Source organism: Anomaloglossus baeobatrachus, chromosome 6 (assembly GCF_048569485.1).
Source record: "Anomaloglossus baeobatrachus isolate aAnoBae1 chromosome 6, aAnoBae1.hap1, whole genome shotgun sequence".
In the NCBI taxonomy this organism is placed as follows: Eukaryota; Metazoa; Chordata; class Amphibia; order Anura; family Aromobatidae; genus Anomaloglossus; species Anomaloglossus baeobatrachus.
In genome coordinates, this window is record NC_134358.1 from 23,230,889 (window position 1) to 23,244,617 (window position 13,729).

Consider the following 13,729-nt stretch of genomic DNA (forward strand, 5'->3'; position numbering starts at 1 on the left):
CCAAAATATAATCAATTTAATAATGAATTTCTTTAAGAAACAGCGCCACCTTGGACCACAGGTTGTGTCTGGAAATGCAGTTCAGCTCATTGGAACCAAATGCAATACCTGACACAACCCATGGTCAGGGGGGGGCGCTGTTACAGAAAGAAACTGCCATGTGTTAGCCCCTTTAAGCAGAAACATTTTCTTAATGGGATAAATTATATCCACCTCTCGTGCATTATAGTTTGTTGTTCCTTAGTCGGTCAGAGCTGGAAACTTGGAATCATTGATAACAGTTTTCTCCGATGTTTAATCCCTTAAATGCCTCGGTCAGAGGGAAAGAAGACTAATCCTCAGTGACAATATAGATCCTTCCAATATAACTACTTATATGGTGCCCTCAATAACGGCTGCAGCGCTTAGGGGGTTAGAGAAAAGGAAGGAGTCCAGTAGTACCGCCATACAGTGCACATATAATACCCCTGCAAAAACAAGACCAGTGTCTAAATGCCACCATATAATGGCAGAATAGTTACACCATAATGCAGCTATAGAGTTCCAAGTAATACTGCTGTAGACTGGATAAATCATAGTGCCATACAGTGCCACATGCCACCATACAATGCCACAAAATGATACAATAATGGGGACAAATAATGCCAAATAGTACCAGTACAGAGTGAGTGTAAAATACTTCTGAATAGTGATCAAATACTATTGACTTACAATGCTCAAGTAATACCAGAAAATGCCTGAACATTAGTGACATAGAGTGCTGAAATAATGCAGCCATAGAGTGCTGAAATAATGCAGCCATAGAGTGCTGAAATAATGCAGCCATAGAGTGCTGAAATAATGCAGCCATAGAGTGCTCAAATATTGCAGCCATAGAGTGCTGAAATAATGCAGCCATAGAGTGCTGAAATAATGCAGCCATAGAGTGCTGAAATAATGCAGCCATAGAGTGCTGAAATAATGCAGCCATAGAGTGCTGAAATAATGCAGCCATAGAGTGCTGAAATAATGCAGCCATAGAATGCTCAAATATTGCAGCCATAGAGTGCTGAAATAATGCAGCCATAGAGCGCTCAAATAATGCAGCCATAGAGCGCTGAAATAATGCAGCCATAGAGTGCTGAAATAATGCAGCCATAGAGTGCTGAAATAATGCAGCCATAGAGTGCTGAAATAATGCAGCCATAGAATGCTCAAATATTGCAGCCATAGAGTGCTGAAATAATGCAGCCATAGAGTGCTGAAATAATGCAGCCATAGAGTGCTCAAATAATGCAGCCATAGAGCGCTGAAATAATGCAGCCATAAAGTGCTCAAATAATGCAGCCATAAAGTGCTGAAATAATGTAGCCATAAAGTGCTCAAATAATGCAGCCATAAAGTGCTCAAATAATGCAGCCATAGAGTGCTCAAATAATGCAGCCATAAAGTGCTCAAATAATGCAGCCATAAAGTGCTCAAATAATGCAGCCATAAAGTGCTCAAATAATGCAGCCATAGAGTGCTCAAATAATGCAGCCATACAGTGCTCAAATAATGGAACCATAAAGTACTGAAATAATGCAGCCATACAGTGCTCAAATAATGGAACCATAAAGTACTGAAATAATGCAGCCATACAGTGCTCAAATAATGGAACCATAAAGTACTGAAATAATGCAGCCATACAGTGCTCAAATAATGCAGCCATAAAGTACTGAAATAACGCAGCCATAAAGTGCTCAAATAATGCACCCATAGAGTGCTCAAATAACACAACCATAAAGTGTTCAAATAATGCAATCATAGAGTGCTCTAATAATGCAGCCATGGAGTGCTCTAATATTGCAGCCATAGAGTACTCAAATAATGCAGCCATAAAGTACTGAAATAACGCAGCCATAAAGTGTTCAAATAATGCAATCATAGAGTGCTCTAATATTGCAGCCATAGAGTGCTCTAATAATGCAGCCATAGAGTGCTCAAATAATGCAGCCATAAAGTACTGAAATAACGCAGCCATAAAGTGCTCAAATAATGCACCCATAGAGTGCTCAAATAACACAACCATAGTGTTCAAATAATGCAATCATAGAGTGCTCTAATAATGCAGCCATAGAGTGCTCACATAATGCAGCTATTAAGTGCTCAAATAATGCAGCCATAGAGTGCTCAAAAAGTACTCAAATAATGCAGCCATATAGTGCTGAAATAATGCAGCTATAAAATGCTCAAATAATGCAGCCATAGAGATCTCAAATAATGCAGCCATAGAGTGCTCAAATAATGCAGCCATAAAGTGCTGAAATAATGCAGCCATAAAGTGCTGAAATAATGCAGCCATAGAGTGTTCAAATAATGCAACCATAGAGTGCTCAAATAACGCACTCATAAAGTGCTGAAATAATGCAACCATAAAGTGCTCAAATAATGCAGCCATAAAGTACTGAAATAATGCAGCCATAAAGTGCTCAAATAAGGCACTCATAGAGTGCTCAAATAATGCAGCCATAAAGTGCTCAAATAACGCAGCCATAAAGTGCTGAAATAATGCAGCCATAGAGTGCTCAAATAATGCAGCCATAAAGTGCTCAAATAACGCACTCATAAACTGCTCAAATAATGCAGCCATAGAGTGCTCAAATAATGCAGCCATAGAGTGCTCAAATAATGTAGCCAGAAAGTGCTCAAGTAATGCATCTACATAGTGCTCAAATACCGTAACACAGCCATAAAGTGCTCAAATAACACAGCCATAAAGTGAGCACAAATAACACTGTAAAATATTTTCCAAATATTTTTGCACCGTTTTTGTCCTCTCTGACACTGCGGCCTCCCTCACTGCTCGCACCTGCGGGCGGCTCACGGTGGGGTCCCGTACCCCAAACATTCCTGGAATCTGGCTATTATTCTCTGGAGAGGAGATGACTGAGATAAATACAATGAAACAAAAACCGACTGAGTCATTGTAACCGGACCTGACACCCAAAGTATTTATGTGTGGCGCCCAGCCAGCGCCGTGCACATCCCCAGACTGTGATATGTGGCGCCTCCTCAGCTCCCAGTGACTCATGGCCAATGGTTACATCATAATCTGCAACGGACCGGCACCGCTGCATTCCAATATGGGACCTTCCTCTTTTCAGTGGACACCCATGTAGAACACCATTGTAGATTTTTCCTTAAAAGGATTGTCCAGTCTTCCGGTAAAAGTCTGCAGTCACAGGTTGACTGAATCCTGACAGTGCGCACACTGCCCACTGTTAGGATTCCCTGATATTGCTGCTGAGATATGGCAGTAACTTGTTTTGAGTGAGGCTGGGCAAGTCTAGTGGAAATGTGGCCAGAAGTAGGCAAATCTCGTACTTGCAGTCTCGTGATCTTGGCAACAATATCAGAGAATCCTGACAGTGTGCATTGTGCGCTGTCAAGAGTGACTGAAAACTGTTAGCAGAAGACTGGACGTCCCTTTTAGGAAGGATGCCCAGTAACATAAATATTAATGACCCATCCAGCCAAGACACAGCGTACGGTGCAGATGTTGACATCTGGCCAATGATAGAGCCGATAACAGCTGATTGTTGGTCGTGCCAGGCTTCAGATCCCCACCAATCTGATCATATCAAAGCACTGGACATCCCCTTTAATCAGGGGTTATTTTAATACTTTGCTGATTATTTTCCATCTCAACAGGAATCTGGTCTCACTCCATTCATGATCGCCGTGAGAGAGAACCGGTTGTCCATAGTGGAACGATTCCTCGACCTGGGAGTCAACGTCCAAGACAAAACGGCGGCAAGTAGTGAAATATATTTCTATCTATGGTGTCAATATTTTCTAAAAACTAGGACAAAATGCAGAGGCATTGTGGGTGTGAAAGTAAGTACACCCTTACTGCTTCCATAGGAATTAAAGGGGTTGTCCAGTCTAAAATGCAAGTCTAGTTGGGATGTGTCCGGTAGAAGTCTAGTCGGAATGTGTCCGGGAGAAGTCTAGTTGGAATGTGTCCGGTAGAAATCTAGTAGGAATGTGTCTGGGAGAAGTCTAGTCGGAATGTGTCCTGTAGAAGTCTAGTTGAAATGTGTCCGGTAGATGTCTAGTCGGAATGTGTCCGGTAAAAGTCTAGTCGAAATGTGTCCGGTAGAAGTCTAGTCGGAATGTGTCCGGGAGAAGTCTAGTCGGAATGTGTCCGGGAGAAGTCTAGTCGGAATGTGTCCGGGAGAAGTCTAGTCGGAATGTGTCTGGGAGAAGTCTAGTCGGAATGTGTCCGGGAGAACTCTAGTTGGAATGTGTCCTGTAGAAGTCTAGTTGGAATGTGTCCGGTAGAAGTCTAGTCGGAATGTGTCCTGTAGAAGCCAAGTTGGAATGTGTCCTGTCTAGTCTAGTTGGAATGTGTCCGGTAGAAGTCCAGTCGGAATGTGTCTGGGAGAAGTCTAGTCGGAATGTGTCCTGTAGAAGTCTAGTCGGAATGTGTCCTGTAGAAGTCTAGTCGGAATGTGTCCTGTAGAAGCCTAGTCGGAATGTGTCCTGTAGAAGTCTAGTCGGAATGTGTCCGGGAGAAGTCTAGTCGGAATGTGTCCGGGAGAATGAATATTGCATACTTGAGGTTACATGGCCCCTGTTCCTGGCTCTGACACCAGTGCACAGGGTGACTGCAGACTTATCATTTTAGTCCGGGCATGCCTTTTAAGTGTGGAAGGAGCATCCAGGTGCCATTGATTAATTGTTCGTTATCATATGTCATTATTACCTTTTTAAATGTTTTGGCAATTTGCTGGTCTGGAGCAATTTGGTGTATATTATCACAGTGCTAAAGAGTAAAAACATCAAGAATGATCTTAGAGAGGCAATTGTGACTGTCCATCAATCATCAACAATTTAGAGTCCATCATTCTACCGTGGAGATAGAATATTCACTAGTGGAAAAAATTCAAGGCAGGTAACAATTTTCCCATTAGTGGATGTCTCATCAACTACACCTTCAAAATGAGACCAGAGAAATAGTCGAAACCCAAGAGCTAAAGCTCAGACACTAAAGTCCAAAGAACATTAAATGTTTAAGTTCATGATAATATAATTAGGAAAATACTGAACAAGTATAGCTTTGTTGGAAGGGTTGCCAGAAAAAAAAGCCTCTTCTTTCAAAAAAAGATCATGGAAGCACGGATAAAGTTTGGAAAGTTGCACTCACGGGGGGTTGCACCCAATGGCCCTTGAGGTCTCTTCCAACTTTACCATTCTGTGATTCTATGAAACCACAAGACTTTTGCAACAATCTCCTTTGGACAAATGAGAGCAGAGGGGAGATGTTTGGGGAGACCCTCAGTATATGAGTTCAAACACTTCCTACCCCCTGTCCAGCACGGTGCGGGAGGGCTGATATTTGGGTGTTTTGCAGCCATAGAACCCAGGCACCTCGCGGTCACTGAGTCCACCATGAATTCCTCTCTATATCAGTGTATTCTGGAGTCTCGCGAGGCATCAATCCAAAGTGTAAAGCTTGGCCGAAGCTGGAGGATACAACCAGATGACGATCCCGGGGTCTTATATGCTGCATCCCCCCCTGTGTTCCCCTCATCTCGGGGGGATCGTTCCCTTATCTGATGAGCAGAGAGATGAAAACTACTTTATTGGAGATGACACAGGACAGAGGCGGAAATGCTCCATATACTGGAGCGCAGCATGGCAGTAATAGGATTAGATACACGGCTCAGCAGACAGTATCACACAGGATAGGATTAGATACAGCTCAGCAGACAGTATCACACAGGAGAGGATTAGATACCGCTCAGCAGACAGTATCACACAGGATAGGATTAGATACAAGGCTCAGCAGACAGTATCACACAGGATAGGATTAGATACAGCTCAGCAGACAGTATCACACAGGAGAGGATTAGATACAGCTCAGCAGACAGTATCACACAGGATAGGATTAGATACCGCTCAGCAGACAGTATCACACAGGAGAGGATTAGATACAGCTCAGCAGACAGTATCACACAGGATAGGATTAGATACAGCTCAGCAGACAGTATCACACAGGAGAGGATTAGATACCGCTCAGCAGACAGTATCACACAGGATAGGATTAGATACAAGGCTCAGCAGACAGTATCACACAGGATAGGATTAGATACAGCTCAGCAGACAGTATCACACAGGAGAGGATTAGATACAGCTCAGCAGACAGTATCACACAGGATAGGATTAGATACCGCTCAGCAGACAGTATCACACAGGAGAGGATTAGATACAGCTCAGCAGACAGTATCACACAGGATAGGATTAGATACACAGCTCAGCAGAGTATCACACAGGATAGGATTAGATACAGCTCAGCAGACAGTATCACACAGGATAGGATTAGATACACAGCTCAGCAGACAGTATCACACAGGATAGGATTAGATACAGCTCAGCAGACAGTATCACACAGGATAGGATTAGATACACAGCTCATCAGACAGTATCACACAGGATAGGATTAGATACACGGCTCAGCAGACAGTATCACACAGGAGAGGATTAGATACACAGCTCAGCAGACAGTATCACACAGGAGAGGATTAGATACAGCTCAGCAGACAGTATCACACGGGACACAGGATCCTCTTGGATCCACCCTCTGCTGCAGGTATAACCCTCCCTGCTCCACTCTGCATTTTTCTCACCCCTTTTTTGCTCTTCTACCCTCCGATGGGCTGATATCCACCCTAGACTGTATTCAGGGAACCCTTTTTCCCTGGTAGCCTCCTTACCCCAGAGGACACGTCTACCTATGCACCTGGTGATCTATAGTGATACCACGCTCCATTAGGATCTACTATGATGGGACTCACTGATCCATGACCATGTGGAAAGCTCAGGACTTTGGTTTTTAACTTCACACGTTGCAAATCCCCCATTATATTCACTGCTGAAGAACCCCCTGATGCAGGGGGCGAAACGCGTAGAGTGATGAGTTTAATTTCAAAGTTATCCAAACTGGAGAGCCATATGGGCAAAATTAGGGTGCCAACCTCCGCGGCAAGGTAGGTGCAAGATATAGGGTTAAAAAACCTCTGGGTTTATTCCCTTTTTAATGCATATTTAATAAAATCTATATATTCCTGAGTATTCAGGACCCTCTGAAGTTCCGGCTTCTGACTTCCGTCATGCCGCACACTTGTTCTTTCCTTGCAGTGACTGTCCGCTCCGGCATGCCTCTCCGACCTCCGACTGCTGCCTATGATCACTACAGACTTCATTATACTAATGGGGTGACCAGGACTCTTCTTCTTGCTTTATAGGACGGTCGCACCGCATTACACGTCGCTGCAGCCTGCTCCAAGGATGAGATTGTCCGACTTCTCCTGGCGAAAAAAGCAGAACCAAACCTTCCTGGAGGGGTAAGCAATCACCATGAGCCCTACTTTATACACATGACCGGAAAGTATGTGAACCCCCCCCAAAACATCCAAAACACGAATCACTTCTCACTTCTGGGGACATGTTCCAATGCTGATGGCTTTACACCCCTCCTGCAGACACCTGGCATTGTGCAGACTCGTGTCATATACATAAACTCCAGGCTATGAAGCTCTGGATGAGCAGTTTTTGTGCTGCTGTTTCATCCGAGGAGATATGACTGTGACTCGCCCACCCCAGGGCTATGGGACACCCGGTGCCGGGCCGGACTAGTATGGGGGACGTCAGTGGTGGCGGGGCCCGGCTCCGTGGCCCTGGTGGGTGTCAATTAAATATGGCTGGTGAATAAAGTTTGTGTTTGTCGTGATGCCACCTGTGGTATGCGGCTATTAAGCTGCCGCTGCTGTGTGAGGCCTCCGGGGTGATGGAATGGCAGCAATGATGGTACTGCTCCCCACAGGTGGAGCGGTGCCCCGGGGACACTGTTGGTGCTTGGAAGTGTCTATGCAGATAAATAACTGAGGCAACACCAGGGGTGCAGTTTCAAGGTCTTTACTCACAGTTCTTGTCAAGGCCTGCAGGAGCCTTTGGACTGCTGGGACCACCGTCAGGGACCTCCGCCGATCCCGGGTAGATTTAGGGGTAAATGCCAGTGCACCCCTCTAATTGTGTCCTTTCTCTTCTGACTTCACTAGCCTTGCCTTTTGTGGCTGAACCTGGCTCGGCCTCCACTGCAGCCTCCGGGCTGGGAGCTCGCCTGTCGGTATTTGCCCCTTTTCCAGAGATTCTTGCTGTGGGCTGTGGTCCGGGGAGCATGCAGCTTTCCCTGGACCTCGGTCTTTTAACCTTTGGATATGACTTCTCCTCCTCCAGTGACTTGGGACCGTCCCCTGATGCAGCTTGATCCCTCCACCGATGTTCCTGTGGAACAGGCCACCAGCTCTGAAGCTATCTGTGGCCCTGGAATCCCGTCGTTCCCTGCTTGGTGTCACCTGGACCCTCTGAGTCCCAGGGTCTTCACCAGGAAGCGTCACTTTCTTCTCTCTTTAGCTCCTGCCTGACTAGAGCTCTTCTTCTACTCTCTGTTTCTCTCCTTCTCTGTTGCTTTCTTTCTCTGTTGCGGACACTCTGAACTCACAGAGCTCCTTTCTCTTTCATAGCTACATGCTGGCTCCTCACTCTCTCGCTCTCTGAGGTAAACTGAAACTCTGACCTTCCTCTCTGCTCTACACTCGGCTGGCTCTTCCCACCCCCCGGTTGCTAAGCTACCACCCTATGGGAGCAGGGATGGGTCTTACGATCCCTCCCAGCATGCAGCATGGGAGGGTTGCTGCCACTGTCCCTGGTCCCAGTGTGTGCCTAGCAATGGGTGTAGTGCAGTTTTACCTGTGAACTGGCATGTACCCCTTTCCTTACCCAGGATGGGACATTACACCTCTGACTGGGGTGCAATGTCCCTGTGGCGACGGAAGCCTCAAGGGCGCCACAACTGTTATGCACCAGGCCCTTCATCTCTTCGGGGAGCCATCTGATAAGAGGACATCTTATTTTGCTTGTGTGGATCCACCTATGGGACTGGCGCTGGGTGTCCATGAAAACTGTAGGAAGATTTTTCTGCAAATTTCACCCGTAAATGTGGATGAAAGGGTCAAATAAAAATATCAGCCATTGTTGTTTTCACAGATAAAAGAGCAGCTTCCTCTACATTACACGGCGCAGCGACCCACCGGGGCCATCAGTGTTATCCAGACATTGCTGAGGGCCTCCCACAAGGACGCCCGACTCCTCCATGATAAGGTACAAATCCATCCATCTATTCATCCATGTCTACTGTCAGGACTAAATACACATTAGTTTTGTGAAAGTACTTGTACAATAGGGAATAGGGACTATAGGGATGATGGGTGGGAACTGTAGGAAGGATGGATGGGGGCACATCCGGGGTGGGGACTGTAGGAAGGATGGACGGGGGCACATCCGGGGTGGGGACTGTAGGAAGGATGGACGGGGGCACATCCAGGGTGGGGACTGTAGGAAGCATGGATGGGGGCACATCCAGGGTGGGGAATGTAGGAAGGATGGATGGGGACGCATCCAGGGTGGGGACTGTAGGATGGATGGATGGGGACACATCCAGGGTGGGGACTGTAGGAAGGATGGACGGGGGCACATCCAGGGTGGGGACTGTAGGAAGGATGGATGGGGGCACATCCAGGGTGGGGAATGTAGGAAGGATGGATGGGGACACATCCAGGGTGGGGACTGTAGGATGGATGGATGGGGACACATCCAGGGTGGGGACTGTAGGAAGGATGGATGAGGGCACATCCAGGGTAGGGACTGTAGGAAGGATGGATGGGGGCACATGCAGGGTGGGGACTGTAGGAAGGATGGATGGGGCACATCCAGGGTGGGGACTGTAGGAAGGATGGATGAGGGCACATCCGGGGTGGGGACTGTAGGAAGGATGGATGGGGGCACGTCCAGGGCTGGGACTGTAGGAAGGATGGATGGGGGCACATCCAGGGTGGGGACTGTAGGAAGGATGGATGGGGGCACATCCAGGGCTGGGACTGTAGGAAGGATGGATGGGGGCACATCCAGGGTAGGGACTGTAGGAAGGATGGATGGGGGCACATGCAGGGTGGGGTCTATGGAAGTCCATGGCTTACCATGTTCCCTGCACTCTATGACATGCTGTCACACACCGCGCTGCTATCTCCACTGCGCTCCCTTCTTACCCGGTCAGGATATATGTTTCCTCTTCCTTCTTTGAATTAAAGCATGGTCGCCAAGGAGACACTGTGTACAGGTGTGACTTCGGGTGGGGTGCACGACACTTACTGGTTTCTTCAGGCCGGTGTCCTTCACCCCGCTGCTGGGCTTCCTCGTCGACAAAATAGTGGCGCACGCAAATCCAGAGTTCACTTGGCAACCAAACTTGTTCAGTTTATTCTCACACCGCTATGACAGACATGGCCTTGCTCCTCACGGTTCTGATTCTACTGTTTCTGGGGTTACTCTTTCTCGACCTGTCCCCCGCTGTCTTGGCACTCGTCCTCAAGCTGCGGGTCTGTGTTTCCATTTTCCCCCTTTCTTTATGTGACGCCCCTGAGTACATCAGGCTGCCACAGGGTACTGAATCCTTACCCAGGGTGCAGGGCCTACCACCCCATGGTTCCAGGTTCCTAAGGAACCGGTGTCACTACCAACAGCACCACAAATCCCAATCACACCTCACATCATGACCTGTCAGACACACCAGTGGGTTGGTCTAGCTGGAAAAGGGCCACCCACCTAGGGGTCAGGCAGACTGGTGGGAGGGAAGTGAGACAGTAGAGTACAGTAGAGAGGAGTAGTGAGAGCCCTCAAGGAGAGAGGAGCTGGGCAGAGTGAGCTCCCGGGGCGCTAGACCATGGTTGGGTCGCAGACGGTGGTCCGGGACCAGAGAAGTCGGGGACCGGTGTCAGTGACATTGGAAAGGGTGCGACGGACATAGTCTAGGAGGACTGTCGGCACCAGCAAGCCCAAAAGAAACTGACCGGTATTGAGCACAACGGGGTACAGGACCCTAGGTCAGGAGCCGGTTAAACGTCCTGACAATTGACCTGCCGAGAAAGGAGACCTTTAGGGACCTTTCCACAGAGCTCAGAGACTGAGGGCATCAGCACAACGCGGGGGACAGGGTTTTCCAGCCAAAAGCAACCCATTGAAGTCCCAAGTGCCAGCCATCAGGAGCACAGCTACACTTTACCAAAGTGAGCGGGGCCCTAACAGCTTCAAGCCATAGGGCCACAAACAGACAACTAAATTGTGCACCGAGGTGGACTCCGGACTATCAAGTGACACGTTTGGGAGTGGACACCTGGACGGGCTCCCCGTAGTGACTGTGGCACACAGAGAACTTGGTTTACTTGCAGTGTATGTATCGACTTTATAAGCCTCATCCAGCACCACGACTACCCACAGTGAGTACCTCGCTCCCCTGCACCCTGCGCTCCCAAACAACCAACAATACCCCCGAGCCTGGGGCCTTCCCTACCTGTGGAGGGACTAACATCAGGCTGCTTAACTCCATCTACCCCGGTACTCCTTACAGCAGCAGCGGTACTCCTATTACCGCAACCCACAGATGGCGTCACAAACTTCATCCCTGTAAATACCCCCCTTTTAAAGGATAAAAGTTTCTGCCAACCCGGGTCCGGGCCCCCTCGAGCCACCACGATCCCGGATCCGAGCAGCTTGACCAACACCGGGGCGGTACACTTACAGCTTCGTTTGCTTCTGGGCCCTGACTGCTTCTCTGGTTGTTTTCTCTAGGCCCGCTGGGGTGAGTCGTAGGCTCCGAACCTCACGAGATTACCTCAAGGTTCCCTGACTGGCCCTGACCTTGTAGACACGTCTTCTCTCACTCGAACCCTATCCAGAACTGGCACATGAAGCCCACACCACTAGGCAACCCACTTGCCCCCTGTCACTCCTCCTCTACCAGGACTTAACCCTGTCCTATCTGATATCTAATCTACCTCTGCAGTGGCCCGCCTGCTAGGTGGCGCCTGTTGGCAAACGGATCTGCTACATCGGGACCCTACACTCCACTCGCATCACATAAATGTTAACACAATTATAACAGTCATCGCCATATCATCTAGTGAACATGGATTTATTGAATAAACGTTAAGCCCCCTCGTCCCCCCGCAGCAGGCTGCTTGTCCCCCCGCAGCAGGCTGCTCATCCTCCCCTCGTCCCCCCGCAGCAGGCTGCTCGTCCTCCCATCGTCCCCCCGCAGCAGGCTGCTCGTCCTCCCATCGTCCCCCCGCAGCAGGCTGCTCGTCCTCCCCTCGTCCCCCCGCAGCAGGCTGCTCGTCGTCCCCCCGCAGCAGGCTGCTCGTTCTCCCCTCGTCCCCCCGCAGCAGGCTGCTCGTCCTCCCTCGTCCACCCGCAGCAGGCTGCTCGTCTTCCCCTCGTCCCCCGCAGCAGGCTGCTCATCCTCCCCTCGTCCCCCCGCAGCAGGCTGCTCGTCTTCCCCTCGTCCTCCGCAGCAGGCTGCTCGTTCTCCCCTCGTCCCCCCGCAGCAGGCTGCTCGTCCTCCCCTCGTCCCCCCGCAGCAGGCTGCTCGTCTTCCCCTCGTCCCCTGCAGCAGGCTGCTCGTCCTCCCCTCGTCCTAGCGCAGAGTATTAGGTAATCTGGACATTGATGCTGTTTTCTCCCTCAGGATGGCCGCATCCCTCTATTCCTGGCCATCGAGTCCGGCAACCTGGGGATATGTAAGGAGCTGCTCTCCTCTCACGCAGACGCCCAGCTGAAAGCCACAAGCAAAGTAAGAAAGTGCAAAATGACTGCAGCCTGCAGAGCATTGCACCCCTATACAGATAGAAGGCGGCAGCCTGCAGAGCATTGCACCCCTGTAAGACCTGTTAACATTTATATATATATAGGTTAAAAGACTGTTTGGTGGACTTCCTTGTGTTATGCTGCCACCTGCTGTCAAAACAGAGAACAGCGGGCAAAAGTCCTACTGCTCGAGTGACTGGTTCAGTCTGGAACAGGAGGAGGAGGAGTCTACATGTGGCTGTGTTTTTGCAGAGAGGAGTGTGCTCGAGTGGGCTGTAAGATAGAAGGCCTCAATCTGCCCTGTTTTCCGAGGTCCAAGTACCTTAGAGTGTTGCGTGGTGTCCCCCCCAAGAAACAGATCCAAAGAGGCTGGATGTGGAGAGCGAGGGGCCAGACAGCACGTGCAAATTACAGATCCAAAGAGGCTGGATGTGGAGAGCGAGGAGCCAGGCAGCACGTGCGAGTTACAGATCCGGGACAAAGACTGAACTTTAGAGGTGTCTGCCGGCGGAATACGGGCCCCAACGGTGACGAGGAACCCCACGCTGAAACCTGCAGTTAAGTGTGCACACTACTTTTAGTTAGGGACAGATAGGAAAAGACTCTGCACTGTGTTATACGAGTAAGATAACAAGGACTCTGCGTTTTTTTTTTTGTTTAATAAGGATTTCTGTGTTTTGCTTTTGGGAGTACAATCTGAGGCTTCCTATCCTTGACAAGCTATTCAAAGTAGTTGTATGTATATTGCATTATCTCTACTGCTGTGCTCCCTTCCCTCACTTTTCCTCCACCTGTGTTGTGCAATACATTATTAAATTTGCATTGATTAACCCCCGTGGTTCCGTGCAGTCCTTGCGTATCCCGTTACCTGCAGGTTATTACATTTGGCGTAGTCGGCAGGATACGCAGGCTGGTACGGAACAATGGACGGACAGGGGGGTGTCGCTGATGGAGGTGTTCTAATACAACCTGATGGGGGAATACCAGCAAGGCAGCTGTCCCTGGG

At 49.0% G+C, this 13,729-nt stretch overlaps 1 protein-coding gene across 1 annotated transcript in view; it reads left to right on the plus strand.

The window, feature by feature from the left end:
* The window catches only part of LOC142243938 (uncharacterized), an 84,311-nt gene that overhangs the window by 314 nt on the left and 70,268 nt on the right, over window positions 1–13,729 (plus strand). Inside the window, exons 2-5 of the mRNA XM_075316130.1 lie at window positions 3,673–3,774; window positions 7,272–7,370; window positions 9,073–9,186; window positions 12,605–12,709. Coding sequence (XP_075172245.1) covers window positions 3,673–3,774; window positions 7,272–7,370; window positions 9,073–9,186; window positions 12,605–12,709 — 420 coding nt within the window. The remainder of the gene's footprint in view (window positions 1–3,672; window positions 3,775–7,271; window positions 7,371–9,072; window positions 9,187–12,604; window positions 12,710–13,729) is intronic.